The sequence below is a fragment of the Mastomys coucha genome, unplaced genomic scaffold (genome assembly GCF_008632895.1).
Source record: "Mastomys coucha isolate ucsf_1 unplaced genomic scaffold, UCSF_Mcou_1 pScaffold21, whole genome shotgun sequence".
Classification (NCBI taxonomy): Eukaryota; Metazoa; Chordata; class Mammalia; order Rodentia; family Muridae; genus Mastomys; species Mastomys coucha.
This window is the reverse complement of record NW_022196904.1, coordinates 91,632,561-91,655,074: the sequence shown is the minus strand read 5'-3', so window position 1 is coordinate 91,655,074 and position 22,514 is coordinate 91,632,561. Positions and strand designations below refer to the sequence as shown.

At 41.3% G+C, this 22,514-nt stretch overlaps 3 protein-coding genes across 3 annotated transcripts; 1 reads left to right on the top strand and 2 right to left on the bottom strand.

The window, feature by feature from the left end:
- The first annotated feature begins 11,271 nt into the window (after nt 1–11,271).
- Nucleotides 11,272–12,246, top strand: LOC116101308 (olfactory receptor 52M1-like). Its single transcript, XM_031384904.1, has one exon. The coding sequence runs from the start codon at nt 11,287–11,289 to the stop codon at nt 12,244–12,246; it is 960 nt and encodes a 319-aa protein (XP_031240764.1). The 5' UTR covers nt 11,272–11,286.
- Nucleotides 12,247–16,037: 3,791 nt separating this feature from the next.
- Nucleotides 16,038–17,886, bottom strand: LOC116100670 (40S ribosomal protein S17-like). The gene is made up of 2 exons (XM_031384404.1): nt 17,685–17,886; nt 16,038–16,314 (listed from the first exon to the last, which is right to left on the bottom strand). Exons 1-2 carry the CDS (start codon nt 17,884–17,886, stop codon nt 16,082–16,084), a joined length of 435 nt encoding a protein of 144 aa, XP_031240264.1. The 3' UTR covers nt 16,038–16,081.
- A 1,733-nt stretch (nt 17,887–19,619) lies between these two features.
- Nucleotides 19,620–20,564, bottom strand: LOC116100669 (olfactory receptor 52K1). The gene has a single exon (XM_031384403.1). It carries the CDS (start codon nt 20,562–20,564, stop codon nt 19,620–19,622), a length of 945 nt encoding a protein of 314 aa, XP_031240263.1.
- Between the last annotated feature and the right edge of the window lie 1,950 nt (nt 20,565–22,514).

Here is a 22,514-nt window from a genome sequence, read left to right as displayed (position 1 = left end):
TCTCTAGGATCTAGCACTAAATATCTCCTTATGCCCCCTGGTCAGAAGCAAACTGTGTACCCTAAATATGCCAGGAGGCTGCAAAAGTGCCTCAAAGAGATGGCAAGAGGTGAGTATTCACATTAAGACAGTCTTCTCCCTGAGACTCTTATCCAGATACATCCCCGTTACCAGCCCTTCCAGTGTGGGTGAATATTTGTCAACTCTTTACGTTCTTTTACCTCTGAAGATTATCCATGCTATTTCCTGGCATTGAGACAGTAACTTTTTGCAATCCCCCTGCCATGGCCTAATTATTATCTTAGGAGAGCCTGCTTTAACCCTTAATTAGGTGTCTCCTGCAATGCAGAATTCTCTGATCTGCTGATGTGAATGTTTCTCCAAATGCAATGCAAGTGCCAGAAGGCCAATGCTTTTGCTGTTCTCTATTTTAAACTCCTCAGTAGGACAGTGCACAGCTCGGTTTCATGAGAATAGTGTGTTATGTCTATTTAAATGACTGGAGAGATGTTTTAAAGTTAAGACTTGTGTTTGCAATGTTGTGGTAAAAAGATTTTCCAAGCACCTCATGTGCAGTCTATGAGGCCCCTACCCTTTTAGTGCACTTTCAAGAACGTTCCTTCCCTCTGGTTCTTACCTTGGAGACTTAAATAGGGTCATGATGTAAAGTTGGATGCTCAGGAATCTCAGCGACCCTCATCCTAATCAGCTAGAAGCCTTCCTGGTGGTCCCTGCTCTTTTTCTTGTTTCCTCTTCAGGAGATGCTTTTCCAAGACTGGATCATATCAGAAAAGCCCAGGACTTTATAACTGCTTCAGAGGCATTGAACTTATAAACACTCTGCGCAACAATCTCTGGAATTCCACCGAGAGTGGTAGAGTAGCTCAGGGTCCAACGCACACCTGTCCCCAAGAGGATGGACAGAGAATCCGGCCTTAATCACAGCTCACCCCAGAGTGCCGTAGCTGCTTCAAAGTGAGAAAGGGAGGGACAGACCTTCTGAGTCATAATTCTTAAATAGAAGACCTGCTCCTGTCCCCCAGTCCTGGCCTCCCTGAAGCTGACACATATATTCTGGGGACAATATACAGAAATCAAAAAGTGTTCCCAAAGTATAGGTGAGTCTTCTTAGACTCAGAAGTGATTGGAGGTCCATCTTTATGAAGGCTGTAAACCCTAAGGTTTTTTTTTTTTATTAGATATTTTCTTTATTTACATGTCATATGATATCTCCTTTCCCAGTTTCCCCTCTGAATAAAAAGAAAAACAAACCCCTGTTCCCTCCCCCCTACCCCTGCTCACCAACCCACCCTCTCCCACTTCCTGGCCCTGGCATTCCCCTATACTAAGACATATAACCTTCACAGGGCCAAGGGCCTCTCCTGCCCTTGATGACTAACTAGGCCATCCTCTGCTACATATGCAGCTGGAGCCATGAGTCCCACCATGTGTGCTCTTTGGTTGGTGGTTTAGTCCCTGGGAGCTCTGAGGGTACTAGTTAGTTCATATTGTTGTTTGTCCTAAGGGGCTGCAAACCCCTCGGCTCCTTGGGTCCTTTCTCTAGCTCCTTCATTGGGGACCCTGTGCTCAGTCCAATGGATGGCTGTGAGAATCCTGAATTAACACTAAGTTATATCAAAGGACAATACCACAAAAAGTAGATGGAGACTTTTTTCCATGTCTGGTTTACATTAAATAGGAAGAATCATGTATAGTCGTAAAGGAGATATTTCACTCCACACTCACTTATATGCACTAACACTACAAAACATGCCATTCCTATACAAAGGAGTATAGCCAACCTGGGGAAGCACTTTGTCTTAGAGTACCTTAAAGGGGTGCTGATGGGTTAGGAGGCATCATGTTGTAAAGCATGGGGCAAAAAGTCTCCAAAGCACTAAAGGTTTGAATCTGTGTGACCTCAAACTGTTCCAACTCTATCTTCAAGTAAAAAAAAAAAAATGGAATATTTACATCCTGTGTAGTTTTGTAACTTAGGTTCTTGTATATAAGATAGTGAAACATACTTAAATAGCACTATCCCCATCAGCAAGATTCTCTAGGAGGTGTTAGCTCTCGAGATCCCAGCAGACACTGGCTTCATCCTTCAAGTCAGAATCCAGTGAGTTAGGAAAGAGGACGATGCAGTAAAGTCACCACAGAGAGGACTCAGTCTTCTCCACTCTCCGTGGCATCCTGCAGCTAGAGAGCCCCAGAAGAAGGTGGGGAGCCTGCAACCTGCTTCACTCCAACCTCAAACCCCAATCACACTCTGCATGAAGTTGTTGCCCAAGTATGTGCATTCTTTCTGGAGTCTGTATGCATGAATATATACAGCCAAGTAAAGAAATGGAAACTTTATTCCACACAAGTTCTTATGTAGCTTCTGAGTTCATCATTCTGACCTCAGACACGTGAACGCTACCATTGGTAAAGTTAGTTCATCACATGAGACTTTCATAACTGAATAATTTTGCATTGTATTCTAGATGTTTTTGAGACTATAATAATTGACTCAGAATCTTTTCATCTTCCCAATTAACAGAGAAAAGTATACATTGTATGTGAAGAACTATATTAAAGGTATCGCCTTTCCTCCACAAAATGGTCTCAAATATACATATTAATAAAAATATTTATTTTTATTTAAATATATTTATTTTAAAAAATAAAATATGTGACAGGCAGATTTCTGAGTTGGAGGCCAGCCTTGTCTACAGAGTGAGTTCCAGGACAGCCAGGGCTACACAGAGAAACCCTGTCTTGAAAAACCAAAAATAAATAAATAAATAAATAAATAAATAAATAAAATATGTGTTTTTTCAAAAGATGCCTATATTCAACCTAAGAATCAGGAGAAAATACCATCATTCTAACCCTCTCCAGGAGAGGGCACCCAACCTGAAAACAAGATGATATCAGGAATAACAAGGGTTTTCTGCACCTAGGAGTTCAAAGCAGCTGAGACAGCATGCATAAGACCCGTGCAAGCTTGAGCCACATAAACTCACAGTGTGGAAGGGGAAGTAAACACAAAATCCCTCCCCTCGCTCAGGACCCGTCAGCAGTTGACCACTGCTGAGAAGGAAAGTGTATGTCCTTAAAGGTACGCTCTTGGTGCGATAAGCCACCCTCCCGTGAAGGCCACACATTCAAGAAAGATGGGCAGAAAGAAACTTTACTTGATTATCTGTTTGTTTGTTTGTTTGTTTGTTTTAAAATGGGACACAAAGTTGAGTGGTCAAGGAAGGCGGGAAGAATGGGGGAGGGGGAGTACAGTCAAAATACATTGCATAAAATTTTCAAAGCACAAAAATGAGAAGATACGAAAATGCATGTATGTGCATATTTTGAAACAGAAAAGCAAGTCTGATGTCATTAAATGTTTTTACTCATCACCTATGTAGTGATTTTAATATTATTATTATTATTTAATCTATTTTATAGTCCAGTCATTATGCCCCTCCCTGTCTGACCTCTGACTGTTCCTCATCCCATACCTCCTTCCTCGTCTCCAAGGGGATGTCCCTACCCCTACCCTAGTAGACCTCCCCACTCCCTGGGGCCTCAAGTCTCTCTAGGGTTAGGTGCATCTTCTCTCACTGAGGCCAGACCAGGCAGTCCTATGCTGTATATATCCTGGGGGCCTCATATTAGCTGGTGTATCTGCCTGGTTGGTGCCTCAGAGTCTGGGAGATCTTGGAGGTCTGGGTTAGTTGAAACTGTTGGTCTTCCTATGTGGCCACCCTCCTCCTCAGCTTCTTCCAGCTTTTTCCTAATTTAACCACAAGGGTCCCAGTTTTCTGTCCATTGGCTGGGTATAAGTATCTGCATCTGACTCTTTCAGCTGCTTGTTGGGCCTCTCAGAGGGCAGTCATGCTAGTCTCCTATCTATAAGCACACCATAGCATCGGTAATACTGTCAGACCTTGGAGCCTCCCCTGGAGCTGGACCTCAATTTAGACTGGTCACTGGACCTAATTTCCCTCAGGCTCTTCTCCATTTTTGTCCCTGCAGTTCTTTTAGACAGGAAAAATTCTGGATCAGAGTTTTTGATGGTGGGATGGTAACACCATCCCTCCACATGATGTCCTGTCTTTCTACTGGAGGTGGACTCTACAAGTTCCCACTCCCCACTATTGGGCATTTCATCTAAGGTCCCTCCCTTCGAGTCCTGAGAGTCTCTCACGTCCCAGATCTCTGGTGCATTCTAGAGCCCACCACCCCCCACCTCCTACCTCCCGAGGGTGTGTTTCCATTCTTTCTGAAGCCCTCGGGGCTTCAGTCCTGTTCCCCCCAATACCTGATCATGTTCTTCCTTTCCCCTCTATGTTCCCTCTCACACTTAGGTCCCTCCCTTCCTCTGCCCCCCATGATTACTTTCTTCTCCCTCCTAAGTGAGATTGAGGCACCCTCACTTGAGCCCTTCAGCTTCTTAACCTTCTTGAATTCTGTGGATTGTATTCTAAGTATTCTGTAGTTTTTTGGCTAATATTCACTTTACTAGTGATTACATACCATGCATGTCCTTTTGGATGCATATTATCTAGTCTTCCCATTTGCGTGCAAAACTCAGAATGTCCTCATTCTTAATAGCTGAGTAGTATTCCATTGTGTAAATGAACCACATTTTCTGTATCCATTCTTCTGTTGTGGGACATCTGAGTTGTTTCCAGCTTCTGGCTATCACAAATAAGGCCACTATGAACATAGTGGAACCCATGCTCCTGTGGCATGGTGGGGCATCTTTTGGGTATATGCCCAAAAGTGGTATAGCTGGGTCTTCAGGTAGATTTATTTCTAATTTTCTGAGGAACCTCCAGATTGATTTCCAGAGTAGTTGTACCAGTTTGCAATCCCACCAGCAGTGGAGGAGTGTTCCTCTTTCTCCACATCCTTGCCAACATGTGTTGTCACCTGAGGTTTTGATCTTAGCCATACTGATTGGTGTAAAGTACAATCTCAAGATCATTTTGATTTTTTATTTCCCTGATCACTACAGACTTTGAACATTTCTTTTTTAAAAAAAGATCTATTCATTTATTATATACACAGTGTTCTGCCAGCACATCAGAAGAAGGCACCAGATCTCATTATAATGTAAGACTCCCAAAGGGAGACCCTTACTCAAATCTCGGGGTTGCCGCGCACCCAGGGAGACACTGAGACCGGACTTGCTGCAATCACACGAGCAAGTTTTATTATAAGCAAGACGGGACAAGAGCTCAGGCCAGCATGCTGGGGTCGAGACTCATACACCACGCAGGGAGTAGAGGAGTCTGACGCCGGCCTGGGATTTTACAAGGTTTATAAAGGCAGAAACCACAAACCGGGGGGAGGGAAAGAGAGGAAACGGGGTAAATTCCAAGTCATAGATTCACCTATTTACCTAGCAGTAGAGTCATATGTACAGGTTATTCCGGGCAACCTCCTAAGGCATTGTCACATTCCAGCCAGGGCGTTGTGACATTCCACAGGGGGTGTTGGAGCGTTCTGTGGTCATTCCAGGAAAGGCATTCTGTGGTTATTCCAGGAAAGGAAAGGTGTTTTTCAAGTTCCTGGAACAGTCACTTAGCCTAAGGGCGTGAAGTTTATGTCCCTCACAAGCAGTCAAAGATTTCTCTACTCTATAGGAGCATAGTTGACTTCATTTTGAGACTTAGTTAAGAATTTTTATTCTACAATAGATGGTTGTTAACCACCATGTGGGGGCTGGGAATTGAACTCAGGACCTTTAGAAAAGCAGCCAGGGCTCTCAACCTCTGAGCCATCTCTCTAGCCTCACTTTGAGCATTTCTTTAAGTGCTTCTCAGCCATTCGAGATTCCTCTGCTGTGAAGTCTATGTTTAGTTCCGTACCCCACTTTTTTATTGGGTTGTTTGGCTCTTTGGTGGTTACTTTCTTGAGTTCTTTATGTATTTTGGATACTAGCCTCTATCAGATGTGGGGTTAGTGAAGATTTTTTTTCCCAATCTGTAGGTTGCCAACTTGTCCTACCTGTACCTTCCGCCCAGCAATTGTATCCCAGCCTTCTTTATTAGCAAGTCAAGGACCAATTAGGGAACTAGAGCTTGTATCAGCACCTCCCCTTACATCATGACCCTTTGCAAAATCATTAGTTTCCATATTAGAAGTCTATCCTTGGATAGACTTGGATATGCTTGGACAGAAATATAAAAAAATATGTCTGTGCCACTTTGGCTGGAAAAACTGAAAATAGCCTTCTCACTATCCTGGAAGAGTATTTCCACTCTGTAAATATTTGGGTTAAACAAAATGAACTGGAAAAACCAGTATTTATGAAATGATTAACATTTAATTTTAAGTTGTTTTCTTCTTGGTATAGGCCAGATGTTACATTAAGTCTTTTGAGTGTGTGTGTGTGTACATGTGCGTGTATATACATTCAAGTGCCTGTCTGCCTTCTGCATGCATGTAGGCTCAAGATAAACCTCTGGTGTTATTCCTAGTGTGTCATTCACTTGTTTTCTGAGACAGGGTTTCTTTCTAGCCCAAGTTCACTGAGTAGACAAAACTGGCCAGCAGGACCCAGGAAGCCATCTGCCTATTCCCTGCCCCAGTGATGGGATTACAGGAATGCACTACCACTTCCAGATTATGGAGATCAAATTCAGCTCCTTGTGTTCACAAAGCCAGAATTTTACCCACTGAGCTATTTCTCCAACAAAGATGAGTATTTTTTGTAGAAGTGGTGACGACAAGAACCTACATGAGTTACATGCAGTCTAGTAGTTTCCCCCACCCCGCTTGTGAATTCTCTCATGAGGCTGTGAGTATCCCAGGCCCAAGGGAAAGCCGTCAAGCCCAGTACCAGCTAATAGCTCACCAGAGGGTAAAAACAGCTAAGTCTCTTTCCCTGTCCTTGGAGCTAGAGTGGACAGGAAGTCAAGTCTGCTCCTAAGAGGGATTAAAATCCAGAGGGAAATATATACATTTCTCTGTGCAGCCCTTGGGAAATAAACAGCTATTTTCAGACCCTACATAAAGGAGAAGAAAGAAAATGATCAGGGGCATGGCCTTCCCTTGGCTTTCAACTACATTTTTTTCCAAGCTTCAGATAAGAGCTAACCACCATAACAGCTGTGTCTACAGCTGTGTGGGCATGCTCCATGGGTAAGTACATTTCATGATGATTGGGAGCAAAACCATGGGAAGCAGTCTTCTAGAGCCAGAAACTGCTCTCTTCCTCGTAGGATTAGTCAGAAGCATCAGGGAGCTGATGAAATATGTCCTTGGTTGAGTTAAAGAAAAAGAAAAATCACTAGGGTTGCCTAGTATTTAGGAACAGCAGAGAAAAGGCTGGACTCCCGCAGCCCAAGTGAGGTTCTTGGCTTAGATTCCAGGATCTGGCATCTCTTTACCCTGAACTGATCCCAACAGAATCTGTCTGTCTTTTCAATCAATAATATTCATGCTAATGAAGCTAGCCATGACATTTCAAAATAAGACTCTTATGTTTCTGACTACATGAAAGCAAGAAGGATAGGATATGCTTACAGGTCAATTCATTAAAAACTGAGAGGGGGAGGGGAAAGGGAGGGAGAGCGTGAGGGGGGAGGAAGAGCAAGAGAGTGAGAGCGAGAGCAGTTATAGTCGTTTAGTTGGCAAAGAAGGTTCGAGACTCACTACTCTCCTGGAGATGCAGCCCCGATTGTTCAGTGGAAGCGAGAGTGGAGGAGTCGGTGGGTGAGCTGAGTATAGCACTCACTATTCAGCAGCTAGGAGTCCTAGCCCTGATAGAGATGACAAACACATGAAGAAATGCTCAGGCTCTCCCATATCACAGACCAGGAAACAAAATCAAAATCAGACATAAATTGCCTACATTTGTACAACAGCAAAAATAGAGTTAGGAAACAAACCTAAGTTGGTCTTGTTTCTAATCGCCGCTTATGTCAGCAGCACCTCTCTCAGAAGCCTCAGACCATCAGACCATCTCTCCCTGGGCTTGCAGGCTTTTCACCACTGTGCAGGTAAAAATGTGATCTCTGTAGAAGCAGGAAATATTGGTATGTAATGCTCTATATTAAGTGAGGTAATTTAGTTGCCACAACCTAGTTAAGACTGACACTTACGATGCCAGCTATAAATGTGATGGAAACATAGGATGGGTAGATTTTCAACATTCTTCGTCCTAGCCTGATACTCAATTGCAGCTTCATTGGCTGAACTAGGTCAGACACAAAGCAAAGACAGAGACTACAGCTAAGACCATCCCTGGACTCAGAGTCTTTAGTGACAAGTAGTCACTATCCTGATGTACCCTGAAATTGAGTAAATGAGCTCCTCTCTGCTTTGATACGTTGTACATTCAAAGTGCACATTAGCCATTTCCCAGTTTTAAAATTCTGTCATTGACTAAGCACTGCCTTAAGTCTTGGTCCATCTAACCTATCCCTGCACTTTCAAAGCATCCTCTGAGATGTAACAAGCACAGAGAAATGTTTCCTATTTGCTAAATATGCATATTTCACAGTCTGCTGCTCATATGGAGTTTCAGGGAGTGGCATCTGCTGTCATATCAAAGCCCCTGTCTTCTTTCTGTAACCTTTCATTTGCAGTGAACATTTTTCCTGTTTTACATATGGAAAAGGAGGCTTCACATAAATTGCTGAGAGTACAATGAAGGTCTGAGGTGACAAATCTGAGGTGTTAGTAACTCAGTGCCTCGAGCAGTCTCCTAGAGCTGCCTTCTCTTTACTAACTGGTTGATCTAAGGAGACTGTACATTTTATTTGACCCTGGAGGAAGCAACTTTACATGTCAACACTCATTTACATATCCAAATATCCAAGTCAAAGATTTAATATAAAAAAATCTTGCAAGCTATTTTAAGATTCACAGAATGTGAATTTAAGATTCCACTCCTCATCTGTCCAAAGTCTAGCCTCTGAGTAAGCAAACAAGCCCTTAACATGAACTGTGTATCAAAGCCTGAGGCAGTGGTCTCATAGGCTACATAGGGATTCAGTCCTGCTTGGTGTTGAAATGAGATGGCTAGTCCTATTTTACACAAGGACTAAAATGTATGTGGGCTTTTTGGAGACAATTTGGGAGTTTGTAAAGGTCCATTGCAAACACACACTATAGTATAGATTAAAGTATATAGTAAAGATGTCACAGACGACTTCGGAAAGGGTGAAATGAAACTGGACTTAAAGGATGGGAAAATGACCCTAGGTGGAAACAAAAGCAATGAAGAAACTTCCCAGAAAGAAGAGCTGTGTGAAGAAAGTCACCATGCACACATGAAGAAAATTCACTAACAAGTATTTGAGGAGAAAGATCTGGAGAGCAAGTCTGAGACACGGAAGGGCATCAATGCTGTTCTGAGCTCTCAGACTGAACAATGAGGATGTAAATAAGGACTTTTAGCCAATGCATCTGAAAGTCAAAAAGCAGACAAGACCTGTACAATCTGGTGCTTTGATACCCAAGAGACATGGACTCTGATGCAAGGGCATGTCCATTATCCCTTTAGTTACTTCACTCCATCCTCATGACTCTCCAGTAGCAGATGGTACAAAACCTTAAGGAAATTTACTCCAAGAAAAAAAAATGGACCTCTTCAGTCAAATCACAAGTGGAAAAATTTACTAACAGTAGTCTTTCCCTAGAGTAACCACTCAAGAAATTGTCTATTCTTCATTCTGTTTAGGCATGAAATCCAGCAAGTTCAAACATGAGATCTTTCTCTGTATAAGATTAGGTCCCATATCGTGTGTGTGTGTGTGTGTCTGTGTGTGTGTCTGTGTGTGTTTCTGTGTGTGTGTCTGTGTCTGTGTGTGTGTCTGTATGTGTGTGTGTCTGTATGTGTGTGTGTCTGTGTGTGTGTGTCTGTGTGTGTGTGTCTGTATGTGTGTGTGTCTGTATGTGTGTGTCTGTATGTGTGTGTGTCTGTATGTGTGTGTGTATGTGTGTGTATCTGTGTCTGTGTGTGTGTCTGTGTCTGTGTGTCTGTATGTGTGTGTGTCTGTATGTGTGTGTGTATGTGTGTGTATCTGTGTCTGTGTGTGTGTCTGTGTCTGTGTCTGTGTGTGTGTCTGTATGTGTGTGTGTCTGTGTCTGTGTCTGTGTGTGTGTCTGTATGTGTGTGTGTGTCTATATGTGTGTGTGTCTGTGTGTGTGTGTCTGTATGTGTGTGTGTGTGTGCAGGTGCATACTGACAGGCAAAGGACAGCTTCCATCACACATCCTCATCTTCCCCCTCACCACAGGAGTTCTGGGATTACAGCTGTGTGTTACTGTGCCTGGTTTACACAGGTTCTGGGGATTTACGTCCTTCCATCATATAACTTCTTTATACATTGATCCATCTCCCCAACCACTATATCAAGCCATAATAATTCTATCTCATTAATATATTTTCCTAATAAGGCTCTTTCCTTTGGTAATTTATAACTTTATTTTTAAAACAGAACATATATAAATAAATACACATATATACATATATATATATGTATGAAATATATATTTTATACATGTGGAAGAAACTTAAAAGTACCCATAATCCCATCTACATAAAAATCAACAGGTAAAAAGTACAATGAAAATCTTCTCAGACATTTTCAACTTAAGTATATAATTCAGTATGTCATGCACTTTAATAATATTAAATCATAGTTTATTATGCCTCCTAGTGTCCCCTTCAGTTATTATATTATATAAACATTATACAAGTAAATATATAGTTATCAATATAATTCTAGATCAGTAAATATACAAATTAAAATTTAAGCAATGCTTTATTTACTTTGACACATAGCTCCAACTTTTCATTAGAATAAAAATTAGTATACATTATTGATACCAAAGTTTCTGAACAGTATATACAGTACAAGAAAAGCATATACAGTTATTGACTAAACACATTATTTATTATTTACATTTAGCTACTACCTGGAAACCATTTCTGCATTTCCTTTTTGTTTATTTTTTTAGGAAAAGTTACTCCAAAATAAACTTTCTTGATCAAATGAATCCATAATACTGGGTATTTCTATACCACATTTTTAAAAGTCAACTGTAGAAACCATGAGCATGTTTGTTTCTGTGATTAGCAATACTGTCATCATAGATAGTTCTTATAAATTAAGTAACATAGTGACCTTTCAAGTTGGCTTTCTAAATTCTTCTTTGTTGTAGGTGCCACAAGTTATCAAGAATGAAAATGAGAATCTATTCAAAAGCTGTCAGGGGCATTATCTCTCACAGAAGTAGAAACCTGACATTAAGAGTGCCTCTGTGTATCGCACACTCCCAAGCATGTTCATTTCTAATAATGCCTGCTCAGTACCCAGTTCTTTCTGGCTCACCGGCATCCCAGGACTGGAGTCCCTGCACATGTGGCTCTCCATCCCCTTTGGCTCCATGTACTTGGTGGCTGTGGTGGGGAACATCACCATCTTGGCAGTGGTTAAGACAGAGCGCAGCCTGCACCAGCCCATGTACTTCTTCCTGTGTATGCTGGCTGTTATTGACTTGGTCCTGTCAACTTCTACAATGCCCAAACTATTGGCCATCTTCTGGTTTGGTGCCTGCAGCATTGGTCTAGATACCTGCTTGGTTCAGATGTTCTTTGTCCACTGCTTTGCAACTGTTGAGTCGGGAATCTTTCTTGCCATGGCTTTTGACCGCTATGTGGCCATCTGTGACCCATTACACCATACATCAGTACTTACCCATGCCGTGGTGGGGCGCTTAGGGCTGGCTGCACTTCTCCGAGGCGTATTCTACATTGGACCTCTTCCACTCCTAATTCGCCTGAGGCTGCCCCTTTATCGGACCCAAATCATTGCCCATTCTTACTGCGAGCACATGGCTGTGGTCACTTTGGCATGTGGTGACACAAGAGTCAATAATTTATATGGAATGGGAATTGGTTTCCTGGTATTAATCCTAGACTCCGTAGCTATAACTGCATCTTATGTGATGATTTTCAAGGCTGTGCTGGGATTGTCCACCTCTGACGCCAGGTTTAAAACTTTAGGGACATGTGGTTCACACATCTGTGCCATCCTTGTCTTCTATATTCCTATTGCTGTTTCATCTCTCACCCATCGCTTTGGCCGTCATGTGCCTTCCCATATACATATTCTTTTGGCCAACTTTTATCTCCTCATCCCACCCATCCTCAACCCAATTGTCTATGCTGTGCGCACTAAGCAGATACGAGAGAGACTTTTGCATATTATTAAGTCTGGAACTCAACACAGGGACACGTAAATATTCAATGTCCATAAGAAGGAAGCACAGAGTACTTCTGGGTCCTACTTAAACTGTGAGGATAAGAGCCTAAGAGCAGCCAAACATCTATTCTGTTCAAGCATGCACTTTCTGTGCAGTGTGAATCTAAGGTCCTGAAGTGGAGAAAGAAGATAAATCATAATCTCCTGTACTGTACCCACCCCCTTTGGCCTATTTAATTTGTGCAGTTAAGTGCAATAAGCATATATCCATAAAACCTGAGATCCTTTCTATCCTTTACTTTGGTGGCATCAGATTCCCAGTTTCTCTATGACAAGTGTAATCAAGCACAACTCTAAATGGTAGAATTCTATTCCAGTGAACTATGTTCTTAAATATAGTTCATCAAACTTTGTTGGAAACTTTCAAGCATGTGTTACATAGGTAGACATTTTAAATTCTTCTGAATTGCCCATATTCAAATGATATTTACTGATGATAGAAGCAAAACACAAATGAGTAATTTAAAATCTCTTAGAATGAGATTTTACCATCTATAGGAGTCTTTAAACCAAGCCAATCCTCCATTTAAACAGACAAGAAGGACATGGAATATACCACATCTCCTAGAGCCAAATGAGGAATAGAGAAGAGACAGGAAAAGGCATAGATTCTGTTTCAGAAGCCCTAAGATAACACATGTGAGGGGCAGTAGCTTCACTGAGATATCAAGTGGTAAAAGAAAGAAGGTAACCATGTGACTGATATCAAGGGGTTTGGGTAATAAAGGGTCAAATGTGAAGGGAATAAATGAAGACCTTGTGGTTGATAAACCTTGGAAACCTTCCAAGTCATTTTTGGGGAACTTTTCTTGCTACTTTTTTGCTATATGACTTAACCTTTTTGCTATAGTGCTTACTGATTGCAAAAGTTCCACAAGGAGACTTGTTCAAAACACTTACATAAAAGTTTTAGTGCCGGGCGGTGGTGGCGCACGCCTTTAATCCCAGCACTTGGGAGGCAGAGGCAGGTGGATTTCTGAGTTCGAGGCCAGCCTGGTCTACAGAGTGAGTTCCAGGACAGCCAGGGCTATACAGAGAAACCCTATCTCAAAAAACCAAGAAAAAAAAAAAAGTTTTAGTAATGCACTTTGAAAAGGCAGTCACTCCTGATTCTAGTGCTTCAAATCATGGTTATGTCCATTTTTGTTCTAATTTTTTTTTCAAATTCTAAGTCATTTGAATTCAAGTTTCTGAGTCATGATGAGTTTTTAAAAGGCCAAAATGGGTGATATTAGGTTAAAAAGATATCACTTTAGTATTTTGGAAAATATATTCAAGAAAACAAATGGTCAAGCCAGAACTAGAATGTTCTATTCATTGTAAAAACTAAAATAAATGAGAAACTTGGAATAACACAAGTCTCTAATATTTAATGTACTCCCTTGACTAGGCCCAAATTTGATTTCATCCATCTATCCCTAATACCAAGATTGTCTTGATGACATTTATTAATCTTTTTCCATTGTCTCAACAAAGGGCAGTTGTTCTCCCATTCTACCAAGGTCCCTGATTCCAGTGCCAAACTTGAATCAAATTATTGCAAAAAGATAGGAAGTTACATATCTAATTTTAAGCACTAAAAGTAGTTTTACATACCAGCCTTTACCTAAAAGACACTTTCAGAAAATACGCATTTAACTTCTCAGAGCTGGGAATCTGTTTTAGATGGTAGGCTGGCTCAGGCATAGGAGATGATGAAGGACTAGAACACTCAACCTGTGGGAGAAGGATGCTGGGGAAATTTTGACTTAGTTACACTATTATAATGCATAAGTTCTGCTCATACCTTGTAATTGTACATATGGAAAGTTTGAACTTTTAAAATACAGCTTTATACTAAGAGCTTTATGACAGAATAGCTGCAGACAATCCAATGGGGATGGGATAGGGTGATTCAGGGGTTGGGGCTGGGGGAACCAGGAAAAAGGATAACATTTGAAATGTAAATTTAAAAATATCTAATAAAAAAACATAGCTTCAGATTCTCTGGAGCTTAGAGTCAAACTATAATGAAAACAAGATACAGAAAATAGCCCTTTACAATCTAATCTAACCAACTTTAATTCTCTTAAACAATTTTAATTTATAATTCAGTCCATTACAGGCCTCAAAAGTTCTCCTGGATGTTTTTTTTAATTAGCCTCTTCCTTGTGTTAAATTTGAAACGTCAGTAGATGATGAAGTGGACTTTTACAAAATTACCATCAGGCAGTCATGGAAGAGGATTACCTTCTGCTTCGGGTCTCCACTGGCCCGAAGCCTGATTCATCTTGTGCTCTAATGAATGGCACTCTTTCATATTGTGACCTATAGAACCAGACCTAGGAGACTGTCTGGTATTGTTCATCGACTGAAATAAAGGACAGTAGTGTCCCTGCAGGACCCTGGCAGAGACTGCCTGCTGCACAACCTCCTACTGACCTCCATCCTGACTGCAGGCCTCAGTACAAACCAGCCAGCACCATTGCTCTTGCCCTCTCAGCCAAACACTTTGTCTCTAGAATCCCAGGGAAGAAGTGCTAAGGATGCAAAACCCTGGGCCCCTAGGAACCTTGACAGTTCAGCCTGACAGAAAGAGGTCATGGTCCCAATAAATATCTCTTCTCTTACCAGACACAGAAGGTCTTGGTGCTTAACCTCATGAAGCCATTAAGAAAACTCAGCCTTCTGCCCAAATCATTCTAAAACTCTGTTGTGTGCTTCTCGATCTAGACTTTGGATTTTAAAAGCTAAGAATTTTCCGGGCAGTGGTGGCACATGCCTTTAATCTCAGCAGTTGGGAGGCAGAGGCAGGCAGACTTCTGAGTTCGAGGCCAGCCTGGTCTACAGGGTGAGTTCCAGGACAGTGAGGGCAATACATAAAAACCCTCAAAAAAAAAAAAAAACTAATTTGGTGTCTTTGTTCTCTGGTCTAATTTGATAACTTCTCCCTTAACATTAAGGATAAGTCTGAGCTTTGAGTTTAACCCCAACATAAGGGGGGGGGGCTGAAACAGAAAGGAAGGGAAAGGAGAGAAGGGGAGGGGAGGAAATAAGAGAAGAGAGGAGGGAGAATGGAAGTGAAGGGAAAGAAAGGGAAAGCCTTTCATAAAAATAGCCTCCAGATTAGTTCTAAATAAAAAATAATCTTGGGCATCATCCTATAGTCCAGTGACTCCTGTACAAAAGACAGTGTTCTATTTCAACAAGATCATCTTTATTCAGAGTTCTAGTCTTCTTATCTTTTGCCTCAACTCCCATAGTCATGAAATAATACCAATCATGTGATGTGGGGCAGTAGACCATGACAGAAAGCCCGGTAAGGTTGAACCAAAGGCTTGAAGCCCTGGAGACCCTGAAGGGAAGGTAGGAGTTTCATCTGCTCCCAGCACCAGGCTCCTGTCACATAGCCACAGCCCCCCATAGATTTGTGGCCAACAGTCACATAAGGGCAACACCCCAAGCCCTTCCACACATAGATGAGGCATCCTTAACATCTTAGACCAGGGCAACAGGAAAAGAGACGTGACCACAGTCAAGTAGGCTCAAACCAGAGTTTTCCATGCTAATGAGGTACCTAGAGGTTCGGAGGGCATTGCCAATAAGCTTTCCTTCCCAGACATTCCTCCCCACAAAAAGGTATTTAGTCTCAGGCCCACCCTGAGAAGGGGGTTTGGTTTTATACATCCACTTTCCACCATGACAATAAACTATTAAGAACCATGGACCAAAAAGAGTAGTGTCTGTATGACTGAAAATTTTTCCCTACCCCAGAATTCAGTATGTGTATTTTTTTCTTGTTTTCAGGTTTATTGAAAATATGGCATAACAGATTAAGCAGCTCCACGTGGTATTTTGAAATTCATCCCAACCGTAGGCTGAGTGGCCTGAAGGTTAGAGAGACTGCCAAAGTCCAGATGCTTCAGCATTTCCTTGGTGTCAGGATCTACCTCAATGAACTTCGGGTCTAGGACTGAGACCTCAGGAACATAATTATCTCTCCTCTCTCTCTCTTCTTCCTGCAACTTGATAGAGATACCACTCCTGGGCATATACCCAGAAGATGCTCCAACATGTAATAAGGACACATGCTCCACTATGTTCATAGCAGCCTTATTTTTAATAGCCAAAAACTGGAAACAGTCCAGATCTCCCTCAACAGAGGAGTGAATACAGAAAATGTGGTACATCTACACAACTGAGCACTACTCAGCTATTAAAAACAATGAAGTTATGAAATTCTTAGGGAAATGGATGGATCTGGAGAATATCATCCTGAGTGAGGTAACCCAATCACAAAAGAACACACATGGCATGTACTCTCTGATAAGTGGATATTAGCCCAGAAGCTCAGAGTACCCAAAATACAAGCCACAAGCCACAAGAAACTCAAGAAGAATGAAGACCAAAGTGTGGATGCTTCATTCCTTCTTAGAAGGGGGAACAAGATACCCATCTAAGGAGTTGCAGAGACAAACTAAGGAGCAGAGACTGAAAGAAGGACAATGCAGAGACTGCTCTACCTGGGAATTCTTCCCACATTCAATCATTAAATCCAGATACTATTGTGGATGCTAGCAAGTGCTGGCTGATAGGAGCCTGATATAGCTGTCTCCTGAGAGGCTCTGACAGTGCCAGACTAATACAGAAGTAGAGACTCAAAACCATCCATTGGACTGAGTACAGGGTCCCCAGTGAAGGAGCTAGAGGAAGGACCCAAGGAGCTGAAGGGTTTGCAGCCCCTTAGGACAAACAAAAACATGAAATAACTAGTACCCTCAGAGCTTCCAGGGACTAAACCATCAACTAAAGAGTACACATGGTAGGACTAATGGCTCCAGCAGCATATGTATAGCAGAGGACGGCCTAGTCAGTCATCAATGGAAAGAGAGGCCCTTGGTCCTGTGATGGTTTATGCCCCAGTGTAGGGGAATGCCAAGGCCAGGAAGTGGGCGAGGGTGGATTGATGACCAGGGGGAAGGGGAAATAAATAGGGTTTGTTTTTTGTTTTCTGGTTTTTGGTTTTGATATTTTTTCAGAGGGGTAACCAAGAGAGGAGATATCATTTGAAATGTAAATAAGGAAAATATCTAGGGCTGGTGAGATGGCTCAGCGAGTAAGAGCACTGACTGCTCTTCTGAAGGTCCTGAGTTCGGATCCCAGCAACCACATGGTGGCTCACAACCACCCGTAATGAAATCAGATGCCCTCTTCTGGTGCATCTGAAGATAGCTACAGTGAATTACACCAGAGCAAGCAGGGCCTGAGCAAGCGGGGCCAGAGGGAGTGAGGCCAGAGAGAGTAGGGCCAGAGAGCAGCCACACACATGATGGCTCACAGCCATCTATACACTTACAGTGTACTCATACACATAAAACAAATAAAATAAGTCTTTTAAAAAAATAAAATATCTAATTTTAAAAAAAAGGGAGATACCTCTCACAGGACCTCTCTGAATCCACTTCATCAGATGCGTGACATAGCCAGCTATCTTGTTCCTTAGTTTCTTGCTGGGGATAATGGCGATCTCCTCGCACACATGCTTGTTGGTGTGGAAGTCATTACCCAGGCGCTTGTAGTACTTCTCAATGATGACCTGGGCTGCCTTCTTCACAGTCTTGGTGCGAATGCGGCCCATGTTGGCAGGTCTCAGAAAAGAGGAGTATTATTTTATTTTTAATAACCCAGATAGTAAACTAATACTATCTTGACTGGGAAGTTTGGGCTATGATATTTTTAATAATCTATGGGAATTGATTTAATTTTAATCTCCAAATATTATATAACTGAAAACAATCCTAAAAAAAAAAAAAAACCTGGAATTACCATTAGCAGTTGTATTAGTAGTGGCACAAGCCTGCAATACTAGCATCAGAAAAACTGAAGTTCAAAGATGAGAAGTTTCAGGCCATCCTGGACTATGTAGTGAGTTGCAAGCCATCCCACACAACATAGCAAACACCACACATTTTCCTCATGTATGAAATCTAGATTTACATTTGTGTATGTGTGCTCAGATACAAACTAAACAAGGAACCGTAGGAAGGGAAGAGGTCTTAAAGGAGGGAGACAAAGGGTAGTGAAGTACGCGCAACATGAAAGAGGGGATCTGTGTGGGGAGGAAAATGGTAAGGAAGGCAGAGGGGGCAGTGGGAAGAAGGACAAATAATAAGGTATGCCTGAAAATGCCCCATGAAGCCCACCCATTACTTTCAAAACTATTATACAAGATCCAAATCATTGAATTACATAAAATGTGCTAGTCAACTTTAAGAGGTAAAGATTATCCATTGCTCTATATGTAAAGTTTTTTTAAAACTATATGTAGAATTATATAAATTAATGTAAAGGAACATCAAAGGACTCTTGATAAGTCTCCAATAAAGGAATTAACCATGAGTGTGAATCAAACGGATGTATTTTTTTTAATTAATGGAAGTCATAATATTCTCTTACAAATAAAGCTAATCAAGTGCAGAGAGAGTAACATTGAAAGATGGGCTTGGAGAAGAAGAGGCTGTAACATTTTGAGGCATCACATAAGTAATTTCAATATTGGATGGTGTTGATCCATGAGTTACTGAGTTAGTAATTCAGTTCCTCATTTGTCACTGCTCTTGAGGCAGTAGGACCTCAGAGAGTGGAGCTGATAAATGAAGTGAACTAAAGTCTCATAGCCAACTTTATTCAGAGTATAAAGCAATTTAAGGGTTAAGAGGAGTCACATGAGTAAAATCTTCAATCACATGGACAAGCCTCATGTGGAAGACAAGTTGCACATGACAAACAATGCTTTTCCATAGGGTCATATAAGTGAATAACAATGGCCAGCTGTGATGAATAATCTGAAGTAAACTCACTCCTATCTACTACAGCTGGGAGAGGCACAAACGGATAATCCAAGAACAAGGCTGTAGTTTCTGAAGAAACTGAGGTCACAGACTCTTTCCTTAGTCTCTGGGAGTTGTCTCACTCAGGAACCTGCCCATATGTCTCCATTCTTAAACTATGTTCCAACACTCATTCATACTCTGGATGAAATAATCAGCAAAATTTCATTTGTATGAGCCTCTCTTATCTAGTACGCCCACTACCTATTATCATGTAAATAACAATATTTACTATGAAAGTTTCATTGTCTTTTCAATCATGACATGCCCCTATGAAAATGGGCTCCTCCAGCTCCTAATACATGGAACAGACCTTATCTAATCTGACTTAGGGTACAGATCAGTGAATAACTGGGTACCAAGGAATTCTCAAATGGGTGAATTGCCAAATGAGATTCTGCAGTTATCTTAAAGGTTTCCCTCTCTATCCAGCATGCCATCTACGCAGTACTAGGCCGATGAGTAAAATAGAGCTATGCATCTACACATCCTTTCTACGGAATAGACTGAGCACATGATCACGAATCTGCCTGGTCTTGACACCATAGATAATGGGATTAATCATAGGTGGGAAAAGAAGATAGAAAATTGCAAGGAGTATGTGGACATGAGGAGCAGCCCGACGAGCCACACGATGCATGACTGAGGAGATAACTACAGGTGTGTAGGTGGACAGAATAGCACCTATATGAGACACGCATGTCCCAAAGGCCTTGTAGCGAGCTTCCTGGGAGGCAAGCTGCAGAACAGCACGAAGGATGAAGATATATGACAAGATAACAAAGAGCAGGTCCAGCACCACAATAAACATGGCCACAGCAATGCCATAGATGTTGTTGAAGCGTGTGTCTCCACATGCCAGCCTCACCACAGCCATGTGTTCACAGTAGCAGTGGGCAATCGCTGTGCCCCGACAGTAATGGAAGCGTCTGAGCAGAAAGGGGAGTGGAGTCATTAATGTCACAGCCCGAGTCACAGCAGCCAGGCCAATCTTGATGATGAGGGATTTGGTCAGGATGGTGGTGTAGTGCAGGGGCTTGCAGATGGCGACATAACGGTCAAAGGCCATGGCCAACAGCACTGCTGACTCCATGATGGAGAAAGAATGGAGAAAGAACATCTGGATAAGGCAGGCATGGAAACTGATCTCTTGGTTTCTGAGCCAAAATATAGCAAGCATTTTGGGCAGTGTTGTAGAAGAAAGGACCAGATCTATGATTGCCAGCATAGCCAGAAAGAGGTACATAGGCTCATGGAGGGCTGAGTCTGCCTGGATAACAACGACAAGGGTACAGTTGCCCAACAGAGCCAAGATATAGGCAAAACAGAAAGGAATGGAGATCCAGATATGCAGATGTTCCAAACCAGGTATTCCTACCAAGAAAAAGGCCACTGGATGGGTTTCAGTAATATTGGTGACTGACATGACTCCTGGAAATTCTCCTTGTTGGTTTCAAATGGCCTTTCACCATTGGTGTGTATTTTCTATGAAATTCATGGTAATAGAATTCTGCTATCCCAGCTGGATGGATTAAGTCCCATTCCCACTGTTACACCTTAAACAAAATAAGTTGATAGCTCTCATGGACATATAGGAATGTAATTCATGTTTCATGCCTCTAGGAACTTTGACTCTGAATAAGAGAATATTAAATATCCATATAACTGGATATTTATATGACAGCTTTCATAAAGTAATGGCAAGATGGTGGTGTTTATTGTGTTCTTGATATCAGGAGTACCTTTGGGTGGGGAAATAAAATATGTTAAAATCAGTTTATTTCTTTCTTAAAATTTATTCTGCACTTTTTAATCATATGTATACATGTATGTCTATAGGCATGTGCACAAGTGCAGGTGCCCAAAAAGGACAGAAAAGGGCGTCAGGTCCTGTGGAGATAGAGTTGCAAAAGGGGGTAAACTGTCTGGAGTGGGTGCTGGGGATTAGTCCACTACATGGACAGTATATACTCTTAACTGCTGTAACTGCTGAGCTATCTACCTCTCCAGCACCTTGGTTTATACCTTTCACACACTTTTTTATACATTCTTGTCAAGCTAAACTCTTAAATTGGCAAAAGCCAATTTTCTCTCTCAAAATCTCCAACAAATAAGTCAATAAATGACAATTTCTAATGTCCTAATTAGTCACACAACATATAGTTCCCGAAAGACTACTTTAATACAGATCCTACTAGCCATACATGGCTATTAAAAATAAAAGCTCACCAGCCAAACAAAATCACACCTTGGTATTTTAGTTCTCAGTAGTCACATATTACTAATAGCTGTAATATTGTACCATTCAGATTAGACTATACCCATTATTGCAGAAGATTCTGTTGGACAGCTCTACTCTAGAACGCCTTCCAAATCCTTTCAACATTAAAAAAAAAAATCTATGTAAATTTATCACTATCTCTAGCTCCTTGAAAAATGCAGGGTTTTTTTTTTCTAGTTTCCTAATGACACTCATGGTAACTTCCTGTTCATGTGGCTGACAACAAACCATCTAAAAGTATTTAGACTCAGTCTCAGCTCTCACAAATACCCTTGGAATTTGAAATATTCCATTCTGGATTCTATTTCTATTGTGTCCCTTAAATTGCTGTCATTAGGAGGACACATGGCTTCTGTGGTGTGCCGTTGGCCCCTTCTCTGCTTCAGTCCTATCTAACTATTAGCAACTTTTATCTGAATTGACCATAAAGACTCACTCTCTGTTGGGTCCTGCTATATTACTGTTTCTCATCTCTCTGTCTTCTTATTTCAGTATATTGTTTCTATCCTGCCTCAAAAAACTTTATTTCTTCATGTCTCAAGTTTCAACTCCATATAATTTCATATTCAGATAAGTCAGCAACTATATACATAAATTGAATGATATGTGTTCTTAATGAATTAAGGAAAGATGTATGACTAAAGTAAACTCATTTCTTTAATAGAAAATCCTAAAAGGTTTTAAAATAATAAAAACATAGTCACTAATACAATCTTACTACATAATTTTACTTTTTAAAAGCCAGGCATGGTAGTTTTAATGGTAATTTCAGTAGTCAGGAAGGTGAGGCAGGACAAACATAGGTTCAAAGCCAATCTGGTATATATTGTCACACACACACTCTCTCTCTCAAGCTAAACAAACAAACCAGAACATAGGGAATCTTAAAACAAATGGAGAAAGGAAACAAACGTTCTAAGAGAATTAACCTGGCAATTTTAAATGAAGAAGCCATAGGAGGTTTCATTGGAAAATGATTGTGAGCAAAGAATCATAGATGAGAAAATACAGTAGTCTGGTATCTTTAAAAGCAGACCCTAATATTCCATGCAGGTGGTTTATATTAACCAGTGAACAAGAATGAAATGAAAGAAT

Coding starts and splice junctions, on each gene's coding strand:
- LOC116100670 (XM_031384404.1), bottom strand. CDS start 17,886: ATGGGCCGCATTCGCACCAAGACTGTGAAGAAGGCAGCCCAGGTCATC. Junction 16,315..17,684: donor TCAGAGAGGTCCTGTGAGAG/GTATCTCCCTTT, acceptor TACATGTTGGAG/CATCTTCTGGGTATATGCCC.
- LOC116100669 (XM_031384403.1), bottom strand. CDS start 20,564: ATGTCAGTCACCAATATTACTGAAACCCATCCAGTGGCCTTTTTCTTG.
- LOC116101308 (XM_031384904.1), top strand. CDS start 11,287: ATGTTCATTTCTAATAATGCCTGCTCAGTACCCAGTTCTTTCTGGCTC.